Source organism: Lepidothrix coronata, unplaced genomic scaffold, assembly GCF_001604755.1.
Source record: "Lepidothrix coronata isolate B3197 unplaced genomic scaffold, Lepidothrix_coronata-1.0 Scaffold184, whole genome shotgun sequence".
Lineage (NCBI taxonomy): Eukaryota > Metazoa > Chordata > Aves > Passeriformes > Pipridae > Lepidothrix > Lepidothrix coronata.
The window spans coordinates 852,204-875,354 of record NW_016690364.1 but is presented as its reverse complement, the minus strand read 5'-3'; the positions used below and the strand labels follow the sequence as shown (position 1 = coordinate 875,354).

Genomic DNA, 23,151 nt, shown 5'->3' with positions numbered 1-23,151 from the left:
AAAGTCCTCTACTTACTTTCCCCTCTCCCATCTTTTCTGAGACACCCATTCCTGCAGGTCCATAAGTTTGATTTTAAAAGGTAGAGGTTGGTTTGTTGCTGTTCATGGATGACTGGTGGAAGGGAGAGGACTTCTGAAAATGGAAATTTTTAAATCTTCTTTATTGGCATTAATTTCTTTCTTCAGGCTGACTCTGACATGCATGTTGCTCTATATATGCTTTAAATAACTGAATCTACTGCAAGGTAAAGAGAGAAAGATGTTGTGTAGGAGATCCCTTTTGAAACTATACCAGTAAACCTAAAATCCACATATACATACACGTATATAATTGCTTAGATTGAATTGTTGGGGTTTAGAAGCTTGCAATTTTAGAACATAATTTTTTAGAGCTGCTTTGTAATTCCACTTAATTGTAATTTTCTGCAGTGGGTTCGATAGCTCATTTTTGCATAAAAGAATGCATAGGAAACCACAGTTGCACAACTGAGTTCAAAATTGGGTCAATTTGTGTATCCTAATTGTGTGTGTGTAAGTTTGGCCTGGCTCTCTTGCCAAGTCCAAGCTGTCTCCTCCCCCCTCCCACTCTCTCAAGCGAGGAAAAAAACCCACGAACCACAGAAAAACCAAAGGAAGTCTGAGCGAAAACGGGATTATATCAAAAATATATATTTACATATATTCACAATTATATATATAATTCGAATATATTATCCACACAATAGGGAACTCCCGAGGGGGAAAAAAAGAAAAAAGGAGGGGGAAACAGGGATAAAAAAACCTAAAAACAAATACCCTCCAAATCTACACCGCTAATAGAGGGCTAGCGAACAAACAAATTAAAAAAACGGATTAAATACTTCCCTGAAGGAGACAGCAGAACCGTGCGAAGCACCAGCCAACTCCCCACACCTCCCGAAGGGACCGGAGATAACGGCAGGTCGGAGCAGGCAGGCCTTGGCCCATACAGGCAAAGACCATCTGCAGAGAGACCTGGCGCCTTCAGCCACCAGAAGAGAGAAGAGCACGAGCTCTCTTATCTCCACCTTATTTATATGCTGTGTTAAGCTAAAGGATGATGTGGAATACTTCCTTAGATTTCTGACTCCCGTTGCTAAGGAAGGCCTAAAAAATCCAAAAGCCAACCCACCACACTCATTCATCTTCTACATTTATTACGAGTGAGGATCTGAGAGTCCAGCAGCAATTAGGACAGCCTTTCCTTTTAAAAACTGAATCCTACTGCAGGTGTTTTGTCTTTCTGTGTTGACAATAAATGGGTCTCCTTTCATTACTAAAAGATTTAGTTAAAAAAAAAAAAGCCATACATCTTGCTAGCATTTAGTTAAAAACAAGAACATTAATAGAACCATTAGGAAAAAAACAGAAAGGATGTAGTTTTCTAGAGGTTCTGTAGCTGTTGATAGGTGGCCTCTGTTCTCACAGTATAGGACCTACTTTATTCGTTGTTCTGTAGATCTAAATGCTCATTGCAAATGTTCTTTGTAAACATCCTCCTTTAGTAGCTTAGCAGTAGCAAAGCTGCATGTGATATCACAGAGAGGTTTAAGGAAGGGAAAAGGAAGGGGCTGATGAGGTTGGGAATTTCTTTGCAAAGAGAGGAAAATAACATTATACTTAATGTTTTTCTTAGAAGAGGTTGTTATAAGTTGGGACAGTTTTTTGCTAGAGACAAACTATGTCTTGGACTGGGCTAGGATTGAAAAAGTATCTTCTTCCCAAACATCTATTGTTAATTCCGTGCTCAGAGAATGGTTTGTGCTTGATGATACATCTGAGTGAGATGAAAAGAAAGTAGTGATACTCTAAAAATCATCTAAATACAGAAATAAATTTATGCAAAATGATTTCATTCTAAACTAGCAGATTCCCTAAGTGCACAAATCCAAGTTAGTTGGGCAGTTTCCTTTGTAAATCTTAAAAAGATAGGTCTTATTTTAAGTTAATCAAGGTTTAAGAATTTAGAAACTACCCTTTCAACTTTGACACAGTTTCGTTCAAACTACAGAATTCTTGTACTTGTGTTTCAAATTTCATCATGAGTGTACCATTGGGCAAAGATGAGATGCTGAGTATCCTGTGTCCCATAACTGAACTATGAGAAAGGATGAGAGGCATACAGCAATCTGGAACTAGATCTGTCTTAATCATTTTAGCATATTAATGTCCAGACAGGTACACACAAGTTGTCCTTACAGACTATTAGGCAGCAAGAGTGGAAATCAGATGATAAAAGAGAGAGCAGTGAAGAAGCTCAAGTAAGAGATGTTACTTAAACAAATTTTTCTTTACTGTAATTTTCCAGAGTATGAGGTTGTGTCAACTGAAAATGGAGGAAGTGATGGTGAAAAGGAGAAATCAATTATCACTACAAATCAAACCCATTCTACTGTGGAAAACCTAAAACCTGACACAAGGTAATTAAATAATATAATTTTCTAAGTCAATGAAACTAATTTAGGCTGTCAGCTGTCTGCCACTTCAAATGAAAATATGTATGTACATAAGACCCGATTGGTTTTACTGCTGTTCTGATAGAAAAAAAATGTACGGTTTGATTTTACTTTCTTTTAAGTTAACAGATAAGACAGATAAGAGGAATCTTTAGGAAATTTCCAAGAGTATTTATAGTCTGGACAAACTGTTGAAGTGACTTGTGGCAGCAGAAAGACTAACAGTCAAGTGTAAGGAAATTACCTTGGAGTGAAAAATACATGTGTCCTTCATATGTTGTTTTCTTATAGTGTTTCAAAGCAGCTGGCAAATTTAAAATGGGTCAGTGAATTCCAGCTGATTGCATGCCTCTCAAGCAACTAGTCAAATTAAGTATTATCATTCTCCAAATACCATATCTCGTTAAAAAATAATCTTCTTTTTGTGGTGAAATTCAAAACAGGGAAGAAAACCACTTGTCTTTTGTTGCATCCCTTATTGATTGCGTCAGAAAGTTAATGAGTGACACGTTGGGGTTTTTCCTGTAAGACTATTTGTTTGGCTTCAGTAACTGGATGTTTCTGTTTCAAATAAACTGCCTTTTTCTATTATTATCCATAAATTGGTAACACAGCACAAAATTCTGCGTAGAACCCATGTTGAACCTTTATTTTTAGGCAATGTGTGGTGTAATCTGGGGTGTTGGTTCTTAGCTCATGTATTTGTGACCAGCAGCTCCTAGGAGAAGGAATGAGGAACTAATTCAGAAAGTAGAGGGGAACAGAAGAGAATTGGAAAAATAAAAGGTTAAGGGAAATTGTGACACCCCGAAAGAGCTTCTTTGACAGAGTCCAAAAGATGGGCTCATAAGATGGGCCTGAATTGCTGTGTTTTGCTTCAGGAATGTCTCTGTTATTTCTTAAAGGCGTGTGGCTTGTGGAAAGAGTGAACTGCAGTGATGTTCTGTCTTGTTAAGAGGCAACTAGGATATGTTACCAGTATATGGCTTGGGCACCAAGCATTGGTTTTCTCGAGTAAAACAATGTATTTCTGGAGTAGTGACTAAGAAAGGCAGTAGGTGCTGCCTGTGCTGCTTGTGTTTTCATTTCAGTTCTGCTTTGAAATAATACAGTTGCATCTTTGAAAAGAGCTCTACGTTATTAAGCAGATTCTCTTTCATTTCACACTCAAACTCTTTGTGTCACATATGGTGGCAGAGGTGGGATGAATTTGGTTAAGTGTAGAAAAGACATGGAAGAAAAGAAAAGCTGAGAGCAATGTCCAGGTGGCCGTAAGAGAAAAGCTTTTTAGACTGCTCTTTGTTCAGAAAGGAAGCAAGATGGAGGCAGGCAGATCCAGTGGAAAGGTCACAAGAAAGGCAGGAGCTATGCAGAGGCAGATAAGATGGTTTTAATTATTTATGATTCTGTCAATCCTGAGAGAAGATTTTCAGGTTTTGGTAAGCAATAGCAGACCAAAGACCATGGAGTACAGCTGTCTTTTGAAGTGTGGGTTTTGTTACAAGGAGATAGATAGGAAATCAGTAATGACTGATGGAGGCTGACTTAAGATATAAAGGAATAACTTTTCCTGAAGAGGGAGTGGCTATTATTCCCCAACCCCAACCTCCAAAAGGGCCAGACAGTGAAAGTCCTTCTGGATTCAGGAGGCCATTGCCTAGAACTGAAAACCTTTGATATAAATCGCAGTGATGTGTGTCCCTCAAATCTCACTGGATTTAAGGATATAAAATCCTCAGAGTGGCTCTGTTCAATTAAACTCCCATTCCAAGCAAAATGCATATTTCCTAATCCTGAGGACACCTTGAGAGCTTTGGCAGAAGCACAAAGAGTTGCTGTTACCATTTGAATTCAGGCTCACTGGCACACTAAATTCAGGGAAAATAAGAAAGTGCTTAAGACAGCTGGCATCACATAGATAGCATCAGTTCTGCAAGAAATGTCATATGTCTCCTGTCTATCAGGATATGACTGCTCACTAGATGAAGAAAATGGACCTGTAGGCAAAACCGAAAAGAGGAGGAAGAAAGACAAATAAACACAGCTCAATAAATTAATTATCAGAGTCCTTGAAATGTCTACAAATTCATTAAGTAATACATTAAGACTGGGAAGTAGACTTTTCCATAACTAGCCTTAAAGGAAAGAGCTGTATAAGAGGTGGAGCTGGAAAAGAAACTTGGAAGAGAAATAGAAATCCCTCTCGCAAGTGATCAAAATTTAGAACACCGGCAGCAAGGATATGGAAAGAGAGATGCTCAGTAGAAAACTGGATTAACTGGGGAAGAACCTCTTGGCCTTAAAACACTTTGGAGAAACTGACAAGCTGAATTTGAGAGCTGTTTTTTCCAGCTTTTCTGAAGCCATCAGTGAGGCTGTGTAAATCCTCTATGCTGCTCTGAAGGTCCAGTGTTTTCAGAGCTGAAGACATTTCAGGACAGATCTAAACCAGACAGACCTAAAGGAAGAGTTCCTAAAGAGGAATAAAAATGTTTGTGAACGTAGTATTTCAGTCTTTGTGGGTAGATTTAAACCAGAAAGACTCTATAGCAGCAAGTCTGTTCAAGCCTGTCATTCTGCAGACGTACATTCTTGAAGAGCCATACATGACAAAAGTCTGCAGTCACAGTGGCCAAGGTCTATCATCCTGTTCAGGTAAATCAGGTAGGATATGTTAGCGTCTGGACCAGAAGCTAAAGAGTTAATTGCCCACATCCAGCAGGAGGGAAGCAAGACAACTTTTCAATGTGAAGGAGGCAGAACAAGCAGCAGTGAAAAAATGGATGCATCTGAGCCTGCCAGGTCATGCTGTTTGTTTGCTTTTCTCTTCTGCATTCTTCATTCAAATAAGTCATTCTGCTACACCTCTGGGAAGCTCTGCAGTAAGACAGACACCCTTCTTCGTTGGAGCTGGCCTTTTGACAAGGCAGCTTTTAAAGATTAGGAGCTAATGGCCAGACTTTGAATATTTCAGGAATTTGGACGGTGTTAGGGAGGCAACAGCGAGAGACTCTTACAGTCTCTCATCAAAATTGCATGTGTGACTGCAGCTGTCAGTAAGTCCAAACATAGAAGTTAAATGGGATGAGGATTACCATGTAGTATTCTGTGTGTTCATTTAGCTGTCTGAAAAATGACTAGATCCAGAAAAAATGCACTGGCTGAAAAAGGAGTTCTGACTTTTTTATCAAGTATTTAGTTTTTACAGACTCATACAACAGTAATATGGAAATGAAAATGGACTTTCATAGACATACAACAACTTCTGAAGGTTACTTTTAAACAAATAAAATTGCATATATTATGGCAGTTTGTCATCTTTCTGTCTTATATATGCCAGCTTTATGTGTTCTCAGTGACTGGACTGCAAGACATTGATACTCTGAAATGAAAGTGAAATAGTGATCCGAAAAGCTTTCTGTGAGGACATATACCTTTAAATAAATGTGGGGCACAGTCTGCTGCTTTCCAATGCAATTGACTGATTTCTTCAAAAAGAAAGGTTTTAAAAGCTCCTGTACAATGTGATTTTGTTGGAGCCCTGAGATCCATATGTTTTTTGCCCAAGGAAAGGCATATCATATCCATGCCATTTTCCCACAGTAAGGCATGTCTGACAGTTGACAACACTACATTAATTTAGAGGATTTTTCCTTATAGGATGAATATGTTGTCCTCTTTTTCAGCTACAAAATTGCCAAATATGGTGATCATAGGATTTCACTATCACACCCTAGAAGACTTCTGATAGTTTAAGTAACCTGGAAAATTCAAATCTTGAAATCCATTATTTGGTTCATCAGAGTTCTTGAAACTGGTACTCTTCCTAAGCTGCTGTCTGGGTTCAGTCTAGAATTCTGTTTAATTTCATCAGATAATTTTGATTTTGATTATAACCTTTACCTGAAATCTCTCAAAGTGTGTAGTGTGGTTATGCTATAAGAGCTAGACAACTATCTGTATAAGAAGGATATATGTGTAGTTAATTGGATATAACTGGTGTCCGAAGAAAACTTTCTTGTTTTATAAATGTCTTCTGCTTAAACATTTGTATTATAGATCTGCTTCTGTGATCTAATTATCACATATACACTCCTGTTGATTCTGACTTAGTACTGTAATTAGCTTTTGCTACTCTTTACATTATTTCCAAGATTTTTTTAGTAGATCCAGGTCACATTTCACTCAGCCTCCCTTTCAGTATCACACTCAAACAACCCAGATTTTCTGAGGTTTTTAGCATCTTTATTCTTCAATTAGTGAAATGAGTGAAACAGCCAAATTCCATTTATTCTTCTTTCTTCTAGTTAGTTTGAACCAAGTACTAACCTACTGAGTTTTTACTCTGTTGATCAAGCAGTGACTGTAACTACTGTACTTGCTGATCCACCCTGAGCTTAAAGTAGCTTTTAATTCAGCCCTGTCATGAAAAGGGCTTGGACCATATCACCTTCATAGATGTCTTCCAACATAAATTATTGTAAAATTGTATCTTAGGGGTAGTTTCTGATCTTGAAAATCTCAGTTTCCTCCAGTTTCTTTAATGCAGGCTGAGGTGGCTTAGTATGTTAATTGAAATGTCATTCATTTCTTAGCAAAGAAAAATGAGATAAATGAACACACTAGTATGAACTGATAATATTTCATCTTCCACATGGTAATTCTGCAATTTTTATACTGAGGAAACTCTCACAGGTTTGGGGTTTTTTGAGAAATGTACCATTTATTCCACTTGGAAAACTGTCAAAGATGAACTACAAGACTGATCATTTGGTCAAAGTAATTACAGTCCAGTTCCCAAGCAGTCACTTGAGGAGTGAGACCTGTAATATTCCATCTGACTTGTCATACGGTTGTCTTGTTTTTGAGTTTCTTTACAAGGCTGCTCACACTGAAACTCCTAGTTTCATTGGCATACCCAGGACTCATTGCTCTTTCTTTGTTTTACATTAAAACTGCCCTTAAAAAGAAAGTATTGCAGTAACTTCTCCTATGATAATAGTGGAGCCCATATATGAGCCGTATATGTGACCCATACATAAGGTCATTATCCACAACTTTCAGTATCTCCCTCCTTGAGCTGCTTGTTTGTAACAAACCTTGAGAGGCCTGAGATAGAAATGGGCTTACTGTGGTTTTTGTTGTCTTCACTCCGTCTCCTCTGTAGCATTGATGGTTATCATCTGCATGTTCTCCTTTGTAAATATTCGTTTCACCCACCTGCAGGTTTTTGTTTCATGGACTTTTCCTAGCCTAGAATATTAAATGCAGATGTTGTTATTTTTTTTCTTCCAATTTAATTTTTGCCATTTCCAAAGGAATTTTAAGGTTTGGGGTTTTGGTTTTTGTTTTGTTTCAGGGTTGTGATTTTTTTTTTTTTACTAGCTTTGGAGTTTTCTAATTCCTTTAAAACTGATTTATTTTTTTAAGTCTTCCAGTCATCTGATGTCGTATCATTTGGAGGTTTTTTTGTTATTTCTGATGATTTCTCTGCCAAAATATGCAGTTCTTAGTTCTGTTTCCCTGCCCTAACTTGAAATATTTTTTTTAGAAGGTGTGCATTTTCTCTTTCATTCTGGTGGTTTGTTTAAGGGCAATTAAATTCATAGCACAGACCATAGCATCCAGGAAGTTTTACAGCACTAATTTCTATACAAGCCTTCAAAAAAGAGTCTGAATATTGTTGAAAACAGTTCCCTTGCATGTTTGTGATGGCAGTAACTGGAAGATAATAAAGAAAAATACTAAGACTGCAGTCAGAGATGTGCCAAATCCTCCAGGGAAGTTCAGGTAGCCATTAGAGGACGTGTCCACCAGCCTGCTGGTGCAGATTTTTAATAGAAAAAGAGTGTTAATAAGAAACAAAAAGCCTGTGATGTTTGTATTCCACAGCTTCGTAGAACTCCCCTTTAGGTACTGATCCTTGCCTCGTTCAGTAATTTAGTGATTTCAAACATACTTTTTTCCTTTTTAAAAACATTTTGAATGGTCTCTTTTGGATTTTTCGGTTAGATTGAATTCCAAGGCAAAGTATATGTCCAGCCTTGATCTCTTGAAGAATATAAATAACAGGAAATGTTAAAAAAGATAAAAAAATAAAGTAAATCCAAGTTCCCCAGAAAAACAAAACCAGAAACCAACTAACCAACCAAAACTGTGAAGTAAACATGAAACGTGCAGATTATATGCATGAACCAAACTGTTTTATAATGTCTGTTGATTACTTTCTTTGGAAGTTTTTTTCATATGTCTTATAAAAGTTATGAAACAAAAAAAAGAGAAAGTTACTCTAATTTACTCAAAGGTCATATCAAGTAAGTCTTCAACCCTCTACTGAATTAGCTTGAAGTATGAATAATTAATACCTGCCTGCTTATGCTGTTATCACCATTATCTAATATTGCTTTGTATTGCAGTTAGCAACCAAAATGTGCTAATCACATACAAGAAGAAACAAAAATTCTACCAATGCAGGGAGCTTAGTTGTTGTTAACAGCAAGGGTCAAGAGATGTGAACTACGGTGAAAACCGCAATGAAGAAACATGCAGAAAGTGGTGGGAAAATGCTGGAGGTTTTTGTACTCTTTATTAAAAAACAACAGATTTTTGTTCTAAATTGCTGTTGATGTCAGAGTTCATGGACATTTCCCATTTCTCTCAGCCTTTCTTCCAACTTGAATAGGAGAAAGACTCTTCAAACAAGCTCACCACTTTTTTCTTTCTTTTTTTTCATTCCTGTCTCATTTGCTATGTTGGATCATACTGCTATCCAAGCACACTTTGCAGAGACAGAGAAGCTCTATACACAAAGGTAGTCCTGCATGATTGTCATCAAAACACCAGCAATCCCCAGCAACTCACCTGAAGTCCCACAACTGTACTCAGCTGGTCCAGTTCTATTATGGTGAAAATCTGTTTTCACCTATTTTCAGTTCTGCAATCTCAAATCTTCTCCTTTTGCATGATTTCAAAAAATGCAGAGCAGATACATTTGCCAAAGTTCCATGTGGTATAGTGATTTCCTATGGTGGAAAAATACACTCCACATAGTAACTACTGTAAGTCAAGTCCATTTAACCTACACGAGGACTTCTATTGTCTTACAGAGTTTGGGAGGATTTGGGAGGCCTGGTGTCCAAAGTTTGTAGGAGGTGTGATGCATTAGATTGCTGCTTATATAGGGTAGCAGAGTTTTTGTATAATAGGCAGGCAGATATAAAGATGGAATACAGACTCCAGTTTCTCATTAATAAGTCTAGCTAAGAGCTAGACATGGGATAATCATTCTATAGCTCTCCTATTTCCTTTTATTAATTTTGCCATACTTCTTAAACCCCTAAGCATTTTTCCCTCTCTCTTGTGGTTTGTATAGGTGAGTATAAGACTGCAGACAGTACCCTTTTTTTACCATTTTATTTTTCAGATCTTTCACCTGACACACAAAAGGGAGACTTTAAATAATTTTCTGTTAAGAGAGCCACAGCATGGCTTTAAAATTACAGTTAGATATGTACACTCCATCATTTCATTATCTCAGTCTAACTTTCCCTGTCTCTCAATTTTCAGTCAACTAGTTATTTCTCTTCATCTCAAAAAGCAGTTCTTTCTTATTCTTGTACTGTTGAAGCCACTGCTATTGTTTTAGGATTGAAATCAGCAGAGGAAAGGAGCCTGTGATGCTTCTAAAAACACATATCACAGAACTATAAAATTGTATATATTTTAGTTTTAAAAATGTCCTCTTTAACATTATTAATAGAACACTTCCTTAATTGACTCAGCTAAACTTTGGACATTTCTTTATTATTTTCCTTTTCTCCAATTTTCTTTATATGCTTACATGAGCTGAAATCTCTATGTGTAGATTTTAGTTCTTTATTTCAATCTTGCCAAAATTTTCCCATCTGTGGTTTAGTCTTTTGCAGACAACCTAGTGATCCCTAAACCACAATTTGAAAAACACTCCTTGGAAAATGATCTTCAGTTCTTGTTTTTGTATTTTTCTGGAGTTAGAGAATTGATGGGTCCAAGCTCATCAATTGAAGTTTTTTGGGAACGGGACTGATTCCTATGAAGAATGTTGTCTGATGCAGCCAAAATATATTGACTATATTAAGAACTATATATTTGTTCAAAAATTAGCAAAATGCATACAAAGGGACAGAATCAGATTATTATAATTCATAAGGTCAAACCATAAACTGCCCATAAAGCAATAGAACATCCCATCTTGATGATCACATTTACATTAATAGCTCTAGATCAGGTGCTCCTGCTGTGAAGGAAATAGGAAAACTTCTTTGGGGTCTTTTATCTCTAAGTGTGGATTAATTTGTACATTTTCCAAAATGTGTCTTCTAGCTATTACTTTAAAACACACAACATATTAGCAAATCTTCGTTTACGCTTCAGTGATTCTTCAGAAGGAATCTTCAGCTGCTCTGCTATAGTTCTCTGTATTACCTACAGCCTTAGCTACTGTGTAAGAATAGTTCTTGACCAGAAAAGTTACTGTACCACATGCCCAATGTGAATATTAACTGCTCAGGTCCAATTTTTAAAAGCATGTCTTTGTTTAAACAATTTGAAAATGATAATGAAGAAGATTTATGAAGTTATTAAATTGATTACTTGTTTAATGTCTCCTTCCTATGGTAGGGTAATATGAATAGCTCAAGGTGGTCTTGCAGCATGTTTGAATAAATGTCAAGATTACTCCAAATAGACTTTTTTTAAGCTCAAAACAAGACCATGGTTTTCTTAGAAATATCCATGAATTTCCATAATGCATCTGTTCAGCATACCAGTCTTTGTAAGTATTTTTCTTAAAAAGAAAAGAAACCCCTAGAAATAAAGGCAATTGCTTAAGTAAGCAATTTTAAAGCTAAATATTGTCTTAGAAGTACTGTGGATGGAAAACAGTTCCTTGGTACTGCATGAATAGTCCACTGAGGTTAATTAGTGAACTGCTCAGGTTTTGCAGGAGCCAAGAAGCAATGAGAGGTAATCCAAGGTTTGGATTGAATTATTCTTATGGGGACTTGCAAATGGAATTTACAAATTTCCAACTGTGCAGAGTGTGCTATGGGGTTGTTTTTTTCTTTAGAAAATTGCTGTTTGGAAACAATTCCAGCAATACATTACAATGCAATGTTATAGTCACGAGCTACCAAAATTATCATGGGTAAGTGATCCTTGACGAGTCAAGAGCTGGATGTTTAATTGCTCACTTCTGGGACTCTCATTTTGCTCTGTGTCTAGTCTCTGTTAGGGCCCATTTTCCAGTCCTACAGTCCTTCTGACTCGTGTCCTGTGGATGTCTCTGGCAGATGAGAAGACACTGTTAGGAGAGACTCACCATGCAAGCACTCAGAGCATGTGAGAGGCCTCTCTGTAGGTGGCATTTACAGCTGGTGGGGAAGGCGTGGAGCTGGTGCCGTTGATTGCTGTGCACACACCACTCCTCAGGGTGCCTTGGCATGGAGGACATGCAGCTTCTCTGGGCAGGCACTGAGCTGTTGCAGAGCAGTGAGAAATTCCCAGGTGCTGCCAGCCTGGAGCCAAGGGAGCTGAGAGGTGCCTTGCTGGGATAGCTCTGCCCTTGATGTAAGATCTTCACTGTGTCTGGTGTCCATCCCCTGTAACCCTCTTTCCTGCCTCATCTGCCTGGTGTCTTCTGAGTAATATGTTTAGGTTTGCAGCATGCAATAGCTCTTTACCTAGAGCTTCTGACTGTAAGGGTATGTTTCAACTGAGCTGCAGAATTAGAAACCACTTTGTCTTGTCTGTCTATCACTGTTAATCAAGCATTGAGAGGTGGAAAAGGCTTAAGAAGAGGAGCCTGGCTTGGATTTTTTTCTTTCATCTTGTTCTGTTTTCATAGCACTGTGTTTGGTTCCCAACACAGCAGTGATGAAAAGAGATCACGAGATAACTACAGTACAGACTGGTGTTGTGCAATTTTATTATAAAAACATACAAAAGAGACTCTGCAATATCTTGACATCACTTCATATATTTACTATTAACATATATTTAAACAACTGGATCTTGGCCTTGGCTGAGCTCCTGTCCTGGAAGACATGCCCTGTGTTTCACTACTGGCCCTGTCTGTCACTGTTGGTGGGCCTGAGAGGCATTGAATTGGAGGTTTGTGTTCTTAAGAAGCAAAATAAATAGCAATGAGCTTTACTCAGTCTCTGTTTATCAGGTTGCTTCAGACCTCATCTGAACTTGCTCCCTTTGCCAGAACTGAAACTGCTGTGTGAGTAGAGACAGACTTAAACCAGTGGTGCATTAAATCAAATATTAATAGTGTGTGTGCAAAGAATTATCAAAAGGACTGGTTAATTATGTGTTCAGAGAAATCTTATGCAGTTAAGACAAAAAACATCTCAGTGTTTTCAGGGCAAGAACTGAGGTCTTTTTGTTCTTCTCCAGAAGGCAAGTAACACCAGGCGTGTGATACTTGCTTGCTCCAGACTCTGGAAGTATTCATCGGTTTGCAAAATTTTCATCTCTTCTATTTTATTCCCCAGTTATGAATTCCACGTGAAACCTAGAAACCCTCTTGGTGAAGGTCCAAGCAGCAATGTTGTGTCATTCAGTACTGAATCAGGTAAGAACTTCCAAAGATCAGACCATCATTTACAGTGGCTTTAGTATCCATGTGTATGGGATGTATGAAAAGGGTCTCTTGTTTCATTTTATGCATTTGGTCTTGCTCCTTACTATCTCCTGATTGGCTTTTAACAACTGAGCAATGTAGCAGTGGGAGGTCAGCCTGGGATCAGGACTGTATTGTGTGAGGATGTAAGATGGCCAGACTGCAAGAGAAAAAAAGAGAGGACTGCTTGTCTGGTGTTCACTATGAAGGAAATAACTTCATTGTTAGAGAGGGCTCAGTCATCTAAGATTTATATTCTTGATCTTTTTGCACCTATCAAGCTCATTAATGGCTTCTGGATGGGAACATAAGGTTTTTCTTTGGGCCGGTGTGTTCTTAGTCACTTCTGCTACCTGTTCAATAAGGCTGCTGTATAACAGTGAGGTCATTTGGCTGAAATAAGGATTGAGAAATAGCAGTTGGGAAAAGTCAGTGTCCCAGTAGTCCCCTTCCATCCTGTTTACTCTCCTGTGAAACTGTTACAGAGGTGTATACAAGCGTGTTTTGGACATTGTTTGGTTCCCAAGTCAAGTGGTATCTGACTCAGAGGTGATAATTAGAGCATTACTCTTGTTCTCCCTGAGGATAACTACAGCTGACTTGTTGACTTTGTGCAAGATACCATCTTTTGTGTAGAAGTGTTTATTTCTTGATGGTACTTAAGGTCCACATAAAGCATAAAATGGATTTAGCCTTTTTAAGAGGAATTTCTCCATCTGTATTTTGAGCCAGGTGTAATAATATAATAGTCCTCATCTAGTGCTGTCAGTGATGGTTTTCTGGCTGAGCAAGAAATTACTCAGGGAGTAGTTCAGACCATGCCACACATATTTAAAAACTCTGAATACACTCTTTGTAATCCTAGATTGTTAAAACTGAAAAAAAAATGTTTATGCCAAGTGCAGTTTTCATGAATGACAAGGATTATGTTCTGTCTCCTATTTAGCTTGGACAAATTAAGCATTCAGTTTTATTTTTTCTTAATTGCACACACCATTTCTCCCATATTGGGCCAAGATTTTTGTGGCGAGTATTGCAGATGTGTCCTTTTTATTATTTAGGTTTTGAAATTGAAATTTTAATAAGACACAGTACAATTGGGTTTTGCTGGTTACAGGTTTAAACTTCTGTTTTTACTAGAACTCTGTTTGGCTGGTGTTGTCCCATGAATAAAATTTTTAAAAGCTCATTGATACTGGAGTTTCACATAAGAAATATATTTTTTTTAATTTAATTTAATGCAAAAGTTAACTTTGCTTCCAAAACACTTTCTGTTTCACAAATTACAGCTTATGTCAGCTGTAAAAAATCACTTACCTATGCTTTTCCATTGAAATATTGGGAGCGTTCATTTTACAGTGTCTGATTGAATGTTTGTTTTCTTCCCCCAGCGGACCCAAGAGTGAGTGAGCCAATTTCAAGTAAGCCTCTTTTATATGTACCTGATCAAGACTTTTTTCAGAAATGAGATAGCATAATTTTGTGAGGGGGGTGGCTGTACTGCACGAATTAAATGAGTTCTGGAATCAAACAGCATTCACACATGGTTTCACTCCTTCCCCGCACACCCCTGGTACGGAATTCATGCCAGGCTGCTTGTTTACCTGAGCGGAACACAATCAGCGTGACGTGGAGCTCCCATGGCAGCTGGGATGGCTTCAAACCAATGTACACAAATGAGCCAAGGACAGTCTCATATTTTCTCAGCCTTGTCATTAAAGCACAGAAAGCTCTGTAAAATGAATAAGTTACTCCATGCTTTTTAAGTGAGTTAACAGAGCACAACTCAGAGGATTCTGTTTATCTGTCATTGTGTTTTAGAAAAATGTCCTGCTTCAGAAGGCTTGATCTAGCTCTGCTTAGACCTTACAAGACTCTTGCTGTCTTTGGTGGGAGGTGGACTGAGCTTTTGAAGAAGAGCTGAGATCACTCAAGCAAATTGGGCTGCTTTTTGCATTTGTAATGGACATCACGTTGACAAGCACTGACATTTCTTTCCACATAATTAACGATATATAATTTTTATGTGTATTTTTGTTAAATCATATACAACTTGCTTCAGGTTGTCTTGGCTTAAATGCACTGAAAAATGATGACTGTATCACGCACTCTGTAAATGTGAGTTTTGTCAACACACAGACATTGTACCCCTAGCAAGGTGCTAGAATGAGTTTATTCCAAACTGGCACTACATGAGAGCAGGAGGACTTCACTGCATTAATCATACCTGCACTCTTTGGTGCTTCCCTGAAATATTTTTCATGTTCAGGTGTCATGGTACATTCTGCTTCATCAAGGTTTCTAATTCTAGTTATTCAAATGTATTTTTTGTGCATAATTTTGTATGCAGCATCACACTTCAGCCTCTTTTTTTCGTCTCCTGCAGTGGGAAAAGATGCTATCTGGACTGAAATCCCATTCAATTCAGACACATATTCAGAATGCAAAGGCAAACAATATGTCAAGAGGACCTGGTATAAGAAGTTTGTAGGTGTGCAGCTGTGCAATTCTTTGAGATATAAAATATACCTCAGTGATTCACTTACAGGTAAGAGACATTCAAATCAGTGTTGTTCACATTACATACTCCTGAACGATATCATGGTTCCAGAACTAAGAGATTTAACAAGATGAGCTCTGCTGAAGTGTGATCAGATATATTTCACTTAGTGCATAGACAGATTAATCATAAACAGTAATCTGCTTGTGCTCAATAATCACTGATGTGTTTGATACTGAATTTTCAGACTCAGGAGTTACTCCTCTGTGGTGATCATCTGATTTTAAGTACCTGTTGGTATACTGAGGATCATACAAAAAATTGATACAGATCAGAGTGAATAGCATATGTTGTAAAAGTGCCAAATTTGTATTTAAAGGGTAGCCAGGAATAATTCTTAATTAGAGGATCAGGACTTAATTTTAGACCAGGATTAGACTCAGTTATTCCTATCCTTTTTGGTAAACATCAGGGTACTTCATTACTGGGAGACTTATAAATATATGACTTCAGCTCTAGTCAACAGGTTTTACTCACCTGCTTTGACATTTTTTTTGTTATCACATTCACAACTTTTGCCTTCCCCCTCCCTTTTTTTATTTCTCCGTATGTTACGTTTTATTACTAAGACTGGCCTCCTGGCCTTATCTTCTCAAGTTTTGTTTAGTGTCTTTAGGCCAATAGAGTGTGATGTATTTAAGACCTGAATCAAGTGACACATGCTATGTGTATGCAGGGGGCACAGCCTGTAAAAAGGGTCTTTCAGTTAGTTGATAGGCAGATCTTTGTGACTCATGTAGATTGTACAAGCTATATTTACTGTATTTAGAAATATGTTAACTTCTTATAATCCATCCCAAACTTCTAGCTTTCTTCTCTATGAGGTCTTTTATCATGGACAGCTCAATGACAATGGCATTAGCCTGGCATCCAGAGCACAATGAGTATCATACAACCATGTATGGGAAATGCATTTTGGGTGAAATTTAGGCAAGTGTGTTCAACACATTGGATCGAATAAACTAGGAGATACTGTGGCTGACAGAATCCACTTTCATAACCCAAAGTTGCCCCAACTCAGAGCTCAGCACCTCACAGGAGCAGGGCTCTGGTCTCTGTATGTAGAAATATGGAAATAAAAGAGGAGGGGAGTGTAAGGCAGCTCATGTTGTTATAACTTCAAGCTTCCCTGCCTTGCACCAGAACTATTCTCCAATGAGCAGACAAGGAAGCCTTGTCATTAACACGAAGTACAATGCCTCATATGTAAATAACATCTTAGCAATTACAGGAATAAAAGAGACTGTTTTGAACAGAGGTATCATTCATTCAACTGATGCTGTACTAATCAGCTGTGATCAAATGACAAGCACTGGCAATGAGGTATCCCAAAACCAGCCAGTAGAGGAAATAGCAGTGCTAATCTAGCAGGACTAGACTTCAGCCCTAAATCAAGTGAATTAACACTGCAGTGAAAGCTACTCCAATCTTAAAAGCAAAGTTTAGTATCAGGAGCCCATTTTCCTATTTTCATTAGATTGTTTTTGTTCTTGCTGGAAGGGTGGAAGTTTAACCTCGCTGGAGAAAGATGAGGCGGACACACTGTATTCATTATACTTGCTAAGCCTGGTTCTTGCACTTGAATTGTTACAACCAGTGCTAACCAGTTGTCACAATATTTAAAAGTGAAATATTTACGCAGAAGGAAAGCTGCTTTCCCCCCATTTGCTAAGTGAGGCCTCTGCGTGCGAGTGAGAAATTTTCCCCTTTGAAGCCAAACTGTTCTGATGTGTTTCACTGTCACACCTCGCCTCATCCTGCTCCCGGGGCCAGAGGAAGTGTCCTTGCAAGTGCCAGCCAACTGGGAGATGTGTGCCAGTAGTGAAGGGCTGTGCTGAGGTCCACTGCACGCTGAAAATACCTTCCAAAGCTTTGCTGTTGAAGCAATGGAATTACCCTGAAATTTGGGCGCATTGTACAAATGCTGTTGTATGAGGCAGCCGACAGACATGCTGGTTTTTAGCATGAATTTACACTTTTAGTGCTGCAGAATTCATAATGTATAAAACAAAGACCTAACATTTTTAAGACCACCCATACAGTAACACTGGGAAAAAAATTTACTTTATGCTAGAATTGCTATCCCCAAAACAGAAAAACAGTCAGTTCTTAGCTAAATGTTTTTAAGTATGTTCTTTTATTATGGAAATAATTGGGCAGTAAGAATGTAATAGTCACTTAGAATGCTGCTAATTTATGTGTAGCAATTGTTTGAGTTATGCATAGGTTAAGCTCTGGGTCAGAAGAGTATGTGTGCATCTGAAAGTTACTGTTCTGGTGTTAGCCATAAAAATTTCTGGTTTATTCTGCCTCTTATGAAGAAAAACTGATCTCTGTTACACATGCCAGTACTGTTCTATAAACCAGCATCTACTGCTGACCTCATTTAACAGTCCTCCAGAGCAGTCACTGTAGGCATTCCAGAAAAGCAGGCCACCTAAAAATAAGTATTTATTGAGAGGAGGAAAAAAATAAATTCTATGTGTGACCTTCAACAGCCATGGAAAAAAAAATGCCTTTTTGGGCAGCCTGAGTGTTCTTAATTTCAGACCAAAAAATTGCTGAGAGGAACTCCTTCTGACCAGTTCTCCTATGGAAAAAACATGTCTGCAGCCAAAGCTAGATAGTAATAAATAATTTTGTAAAGCTAGAGAAGAACCGCACGCACAGAGGCCTTCAACTGAAGGTGAGAAATTTTGGCAAAGTGCTGCTCAGATCACACAAACATGAGAAGGAGTTTATTGGTAGGCTGCTCTTTAATTAATTGCACTTTGGGAGCAGTATTATAAGCCACCTCACCATCTCTGAAATTGCCAGGCTGGCACAGATTCAAGGCTACAGGACACCCAGTGTCTAATGAGAAACTGGATTTTCTGCCTAGCTTATACCGGAGTGCTGAGCCTGTTTCTAAATGCTCTCGCCTTTCCTTTCAACCTCACGACCAGAGGCTGAACATAGTAAGTGCTGTGAAAAGAGTTTAGAAAGAACGGTAAGTTTATCTACAAATGTTTCCAACCAAGCTTGGAAAGAGAATGTAGCATGCTCTCCTCCATTTTCTGAACTGAATTTTACTAATGTCTTGCAAATCAAATCAGTACGTAAAAACATCTGTCAAAACACCTTCACTGTGACTCCCTTTGTTAACAGGATAAGCACAGCCCATAACATCAGCACACACTGCATGGGGCACTTGAGACTTTGTTTTCTACTCAGTTGAGTCAAGTGTCCTGTTAAACAATCCTGCAAATAAATACACAGGCACACTTAATGCTCTGGATAAGCAGTTACCGACCGAGGTCATCCATATGTTAAATGATATCACTTGCACATACATGTTGTAAAAATACAATTATTTATAAAACAGACCTCAGCTGTGTTAGGAGGTGGTCTATAAAAACATCTTTGAAGGTACTGGAGGCTTCCTGACAGGGAACCAGACCTGCCTTCCACTCAAATCACTAGCAAAACTTACCTCATTTTTGATACAATCAGGGTGAGCTTCTAGGTAGTAACTGAATTCCCCTTATTGTATGAAATGTAATGAGGGGGAAGAATTACATCCAGGCATAATTTTGGCCAGGAGTGGGGCATTTTTGTCAGTAGCCATGAGCACTGTACTTGGAACCTGCACATCATTTTCAAATTACAGCTACAGGTCCTGAGAGGAAAAGAATCATAGCATTCACCTTGGCTTCCCCACAGAGGAAAGAGCACAGCCCATTGCCTCTGGTGGTTTTTGGAAATAGCCCTCACTAAACTTTGCTCCTTCTTTGCTTTCAGGAAAATTTTATAACATAGGAGACCAGAGGGGCCATGGAGAAGATCACTGCCAATTTGTAGACTCATTCTTAGATGGAAGGACAGGACAGCAAGAAGATCTACCAGTCAAAGATGGTAATTTCTTATGCCTGTCTGTAGCAAACCTCAGCAATTCCTCTGTTTCTTTTTCTTGCCAGTGGATTGGATACCCACTGCTGGGGTGGGTGATGGAAAGGAACTGCCGTCTTTGCAGGCAGAAGAGGGTCAAGACGTTTTTCAAGATGAATGATGACTTATTAAGACAGTTATGACTCCAGTTCTGTTAAGTAGTAAACAGCCTCTCTCCTGTTTAAAACATTCCAGCAGATTACTCACACTTGGTATTACATATTTAAACCCAATCACAAACTTGAGTCTGCAGAGAGGCATAAAGTGTTGTGTTCAAACTAGCAAGGTTGATTTAAAGAGCAGTAAATCATCAGTTGGGCATTAAACAGCTTTGTTTGGTGCTGACAAGAAGCTGAAAAGTTATTACTGGAAAATATAATTCACGCTGCAGTAGTTCTGTGTGTACTGGTTTTAACTGGGTGCCCAAAACTCCAGTCTGGTCTGAGTGGACATGGAAGTAGATGCCCTAAACACAGCTGTGACCTGCCTGGCTATTTTTCACACATTGCTGAGGCTGGAGAGTATGAAATTTGTACTTGTGTCAGCTGAACTCCTGCCTTGCTGCTTGGCAGCAATGCCAGTGTGAGGTATTCCATTCCCTTGTGGGGTAAGAACACAGGCTGTGCTGGTACACGCGCGTGCTGAGCTTGTCATGGAATATTTTACTGAGAAAAACAGCAGAGTGGTTTTCTGTCCAATATCAGCGTGTTGACCAAACCCTCCTGTGCCTCAGTTATAAAATACCCTACAGAAGTCCAGAAATGTGTTGAGGTAGGTGTGGGAGATGAATGTGAAGTTCCTAAATCTTTCACAAGTTTTTCCAAAAAACAAAGTAGGCGAACAATCTGAAGGGTGTTTGCTTATGTGTTTTGTGAGTTTTTTCTAAAGAGGGTCCTGCTTTTCCTTTCCCAGTGTTTTCTGTTAGTAAAGGTATTTTCTTTGTGCAAGAGGCGGTCTGAATCCAATTTGACATTGCCAGAACAAGTAAACCTCTCAGCTATACCAGATTTACATTTTTAAAGATTTTATATTTTAAAAAACCTTTTATGTAACAAGCTCAAAAGACTTAAAAGACTCAGCTTAAAAGACTTAAAACCAATTTGATTTCAAGAACTGGATTTAATTGAGTGAGTTCATGAGCTACACTCACTTTTAGGTAAAAACAAACAACAAAACAAGCAAACAAAAGAAGATTCCACCTTTTCTGTAGCTTATTTTTCTAGTCAATGAAGTGAATAGAGGAAAGAACAGACCAATTGTCCATTGCTGCTTGCTTTCTTCTTGGCTGCAGCAAGTTGAGTTCTGAATTAACTACATATATTTGACCTGAAGTACAGTGAGGGAATCATGGCTGATGTTGTGTATCATTGGCAGAACAGTATTTTGTGTGTGCCTGCATGCCTGTGTGCAGACATGCCTGCTTTACCCACACATACATTTCTGATGATCATACTGGATTCAGCCCTAATTGCTCACTTTAATTTGTAATTTAAAGTTGTTTGAAAGGGAAGCACGTGTGTTGTCAAAGGTAACAGACCGAAAGCAGGAGGTACGATCTTTCGCTTGGGAACGTGGAGATAGCGTGAACTAATCCCCAGTTTTACTGAAGTTCACTGAAGTTTCAAGGCTACTGCAGTGGGGACTATTTAATCATTGTGACTTTGCAACGAGTGTTCAGAGACCCTGTCACAGCCAGAGAGGGGACAGAAGAGCACTGGTCAGCATCATCCCTGGGTGGGTGCTGGTGTCTCAAGGGAAGGCAGCCTTTCACCACCATCCCAAGCACATCTGCCTCGAGTTGGGTGGACAAATTCCAGAGACCTAATGGATGTAGGGGCAGCAAACAGCCCTGCTTGTGGCAGACATGTTAACAGCTTAGCAACTATTTTAGAGACTAATTGAAACGTACACAGATTTCACAGGGAGATCAAAGCATGGTAGTCCTGAATGCTTCATGCAAACTAAGCTCTATTCTCTGTTGCAGGATTTTTCAGGGCAGTTCGTCAGGAACCTGTCAAATTCGGAAAAATAGGTGGGGAGACTCAAATTAACTACGTCCGCTGGTACGAGTGTGGCACATCAATCCCTGGGAAGTGGTAGATGCGACATGAAGTTGGTGAAGAGGCCCAGCATGTGCCACCTCCACCCCACTGCCCAGCGCAGGCTCAAGGACGGCAATGCTTACGGTGTGCCTGGCACTTCATGTGCCAGGGTTTATACAAGTCTAATGCCAATACTGCATTCATTGTGTAATAGCGTAGGCTGCTTACTGTAGTTATCCAGTTTTACAAATTTGTTTTTAGATTAAAAACACAAACAGGCTAGGGACATGCTGTAGGATAATGTATAGGGAAGCTGGCTCCCTATTCTTGAGGTATGGTTTATATGGTATTTTAAAAGATACAGTGTGTCTATTATTTATCGTGATGTTGTAATAAATGTTTAAGGCACAGATATGGCAGAGTTGGTCATGGAATGCAATGTACGTTAGTTTTTAAATATTTCCTGGTCTTCTTGTAATGCAAGTGCCATAAGCTACCTGTCCAGATCCATCTGTAATGTCTCCCAGTCATAAGTTATAGAAAAGATCCTACAATTTTTAATATCCTGCAGCCAGTAAACTTGAAGCACTTTCTTCTTACACGTACAGTTTATACTCCTGCCAAAATGCTGAGGTAGGTTGCTATATGTGCAGCTTTAAATTATCAAATTGAGGGGGGCGTCTGTTTGTTCTCAAATGCTTCAACCCCAGCAAAAGCCATGTTTGGCCTGTCATTATGGAGTCAGAGCTGCTGCCCATGAGCGTGGCAGTGGCTGGCAGGTGGGTTTGGTTTTCTCTAATTAAAGTGGACAGGTACATACATACATGGAATGAAACAATGAAACTTGGCTTCCACGGTTGGGGCTTTGCATGAAAATGTAGTCTTCAGACACTGAGACTTACTGGTTCAAAAGCCAAATGTATGTACCATGCAGGGGAACTTGGAAAGACAAATGAGAGAGGAAAAAAAATAAGCTAGTTATAACAGCATGATCAGGTTTATTTAATTTAAGAAGAAAAATTGTGATCTAAAACATTTTTCATTGGGGACAAAGGGGAAATAATGATAACTGAACTTTAAAACTGCTTTACAGTTACTTTGATTAAAACCTCTCCCAAAGCTACTTGTTGTACTGCTTGAACATTTATGAACTAAATAAAGAGATGTAGGTTTTTTTTAAAGGTGTTATTCATTACCTTACTAATGTATTGAAGAAATATGAACAGGAACACCCAGATATATATAGTAGTCATTTATAGAAAATACCTTATAAAGTACATTGCAGGTACACTGTACTCCTAATAAAATATTTTTTAATCAAGTGTTTTTCTCAAGTGTTTTACATGAAAACAGGGATTAGTTTCTGTGGCAAATGCCACAGATATGTTCTGTTATTCAGAGCAAACTGGTTCCTGGAAATAGGCCTGTGTTAAACAGTGTGACAAACAGGAGAGAAGAAAAAGTAGGTATAGCCACAGCTTA

General features: G+C 38.6%; 1 protein-coding gene across 3 annotated transcripts in view; it reads left to right on the top strand.

Annotated features, from left to right (window-relative positions):
- The window catches only part of ABI3BP (ABI family member 3 binding protein), a 142,415-nt gene extending 119,568 nt beyond the window's left edge, over nt 1–22,847 (top strand). For all 3 annotated transcript variants that reach the window (XM_017830841.1, XM_017830843.1, XM_017830842.1), the window contains 6 exons: nt 2,327–2,438; nt 13,013–13,092; nt 14,532–14,561; nt 15,527–15,688; nt 19,481–19,594; nt 21,612–22,847. In XM_017830841.1, the coding sequence (XP_017686330.1) occupies nt 2,327–2,438; nt 13,013–13,092; nt 14,532–14,561; nt 15,527–15,688; nt 19,481–19,594; nt 21,612–21,727 (614 nt within the window). In that variant the 3' untranslated portion in view covers nt 21,728–22,847. The remainder of the gene's footprint in view (nt 1–2,326; nt 2,439–13,012; nt 13,093–14,531; nt 14,562–15,526; nt 15,689–19,480; nt 19,595–21,611) is intronic.
- The last annotated feature ends 304 nt before the right edge of the window (nt 22,848–23,151 follow it).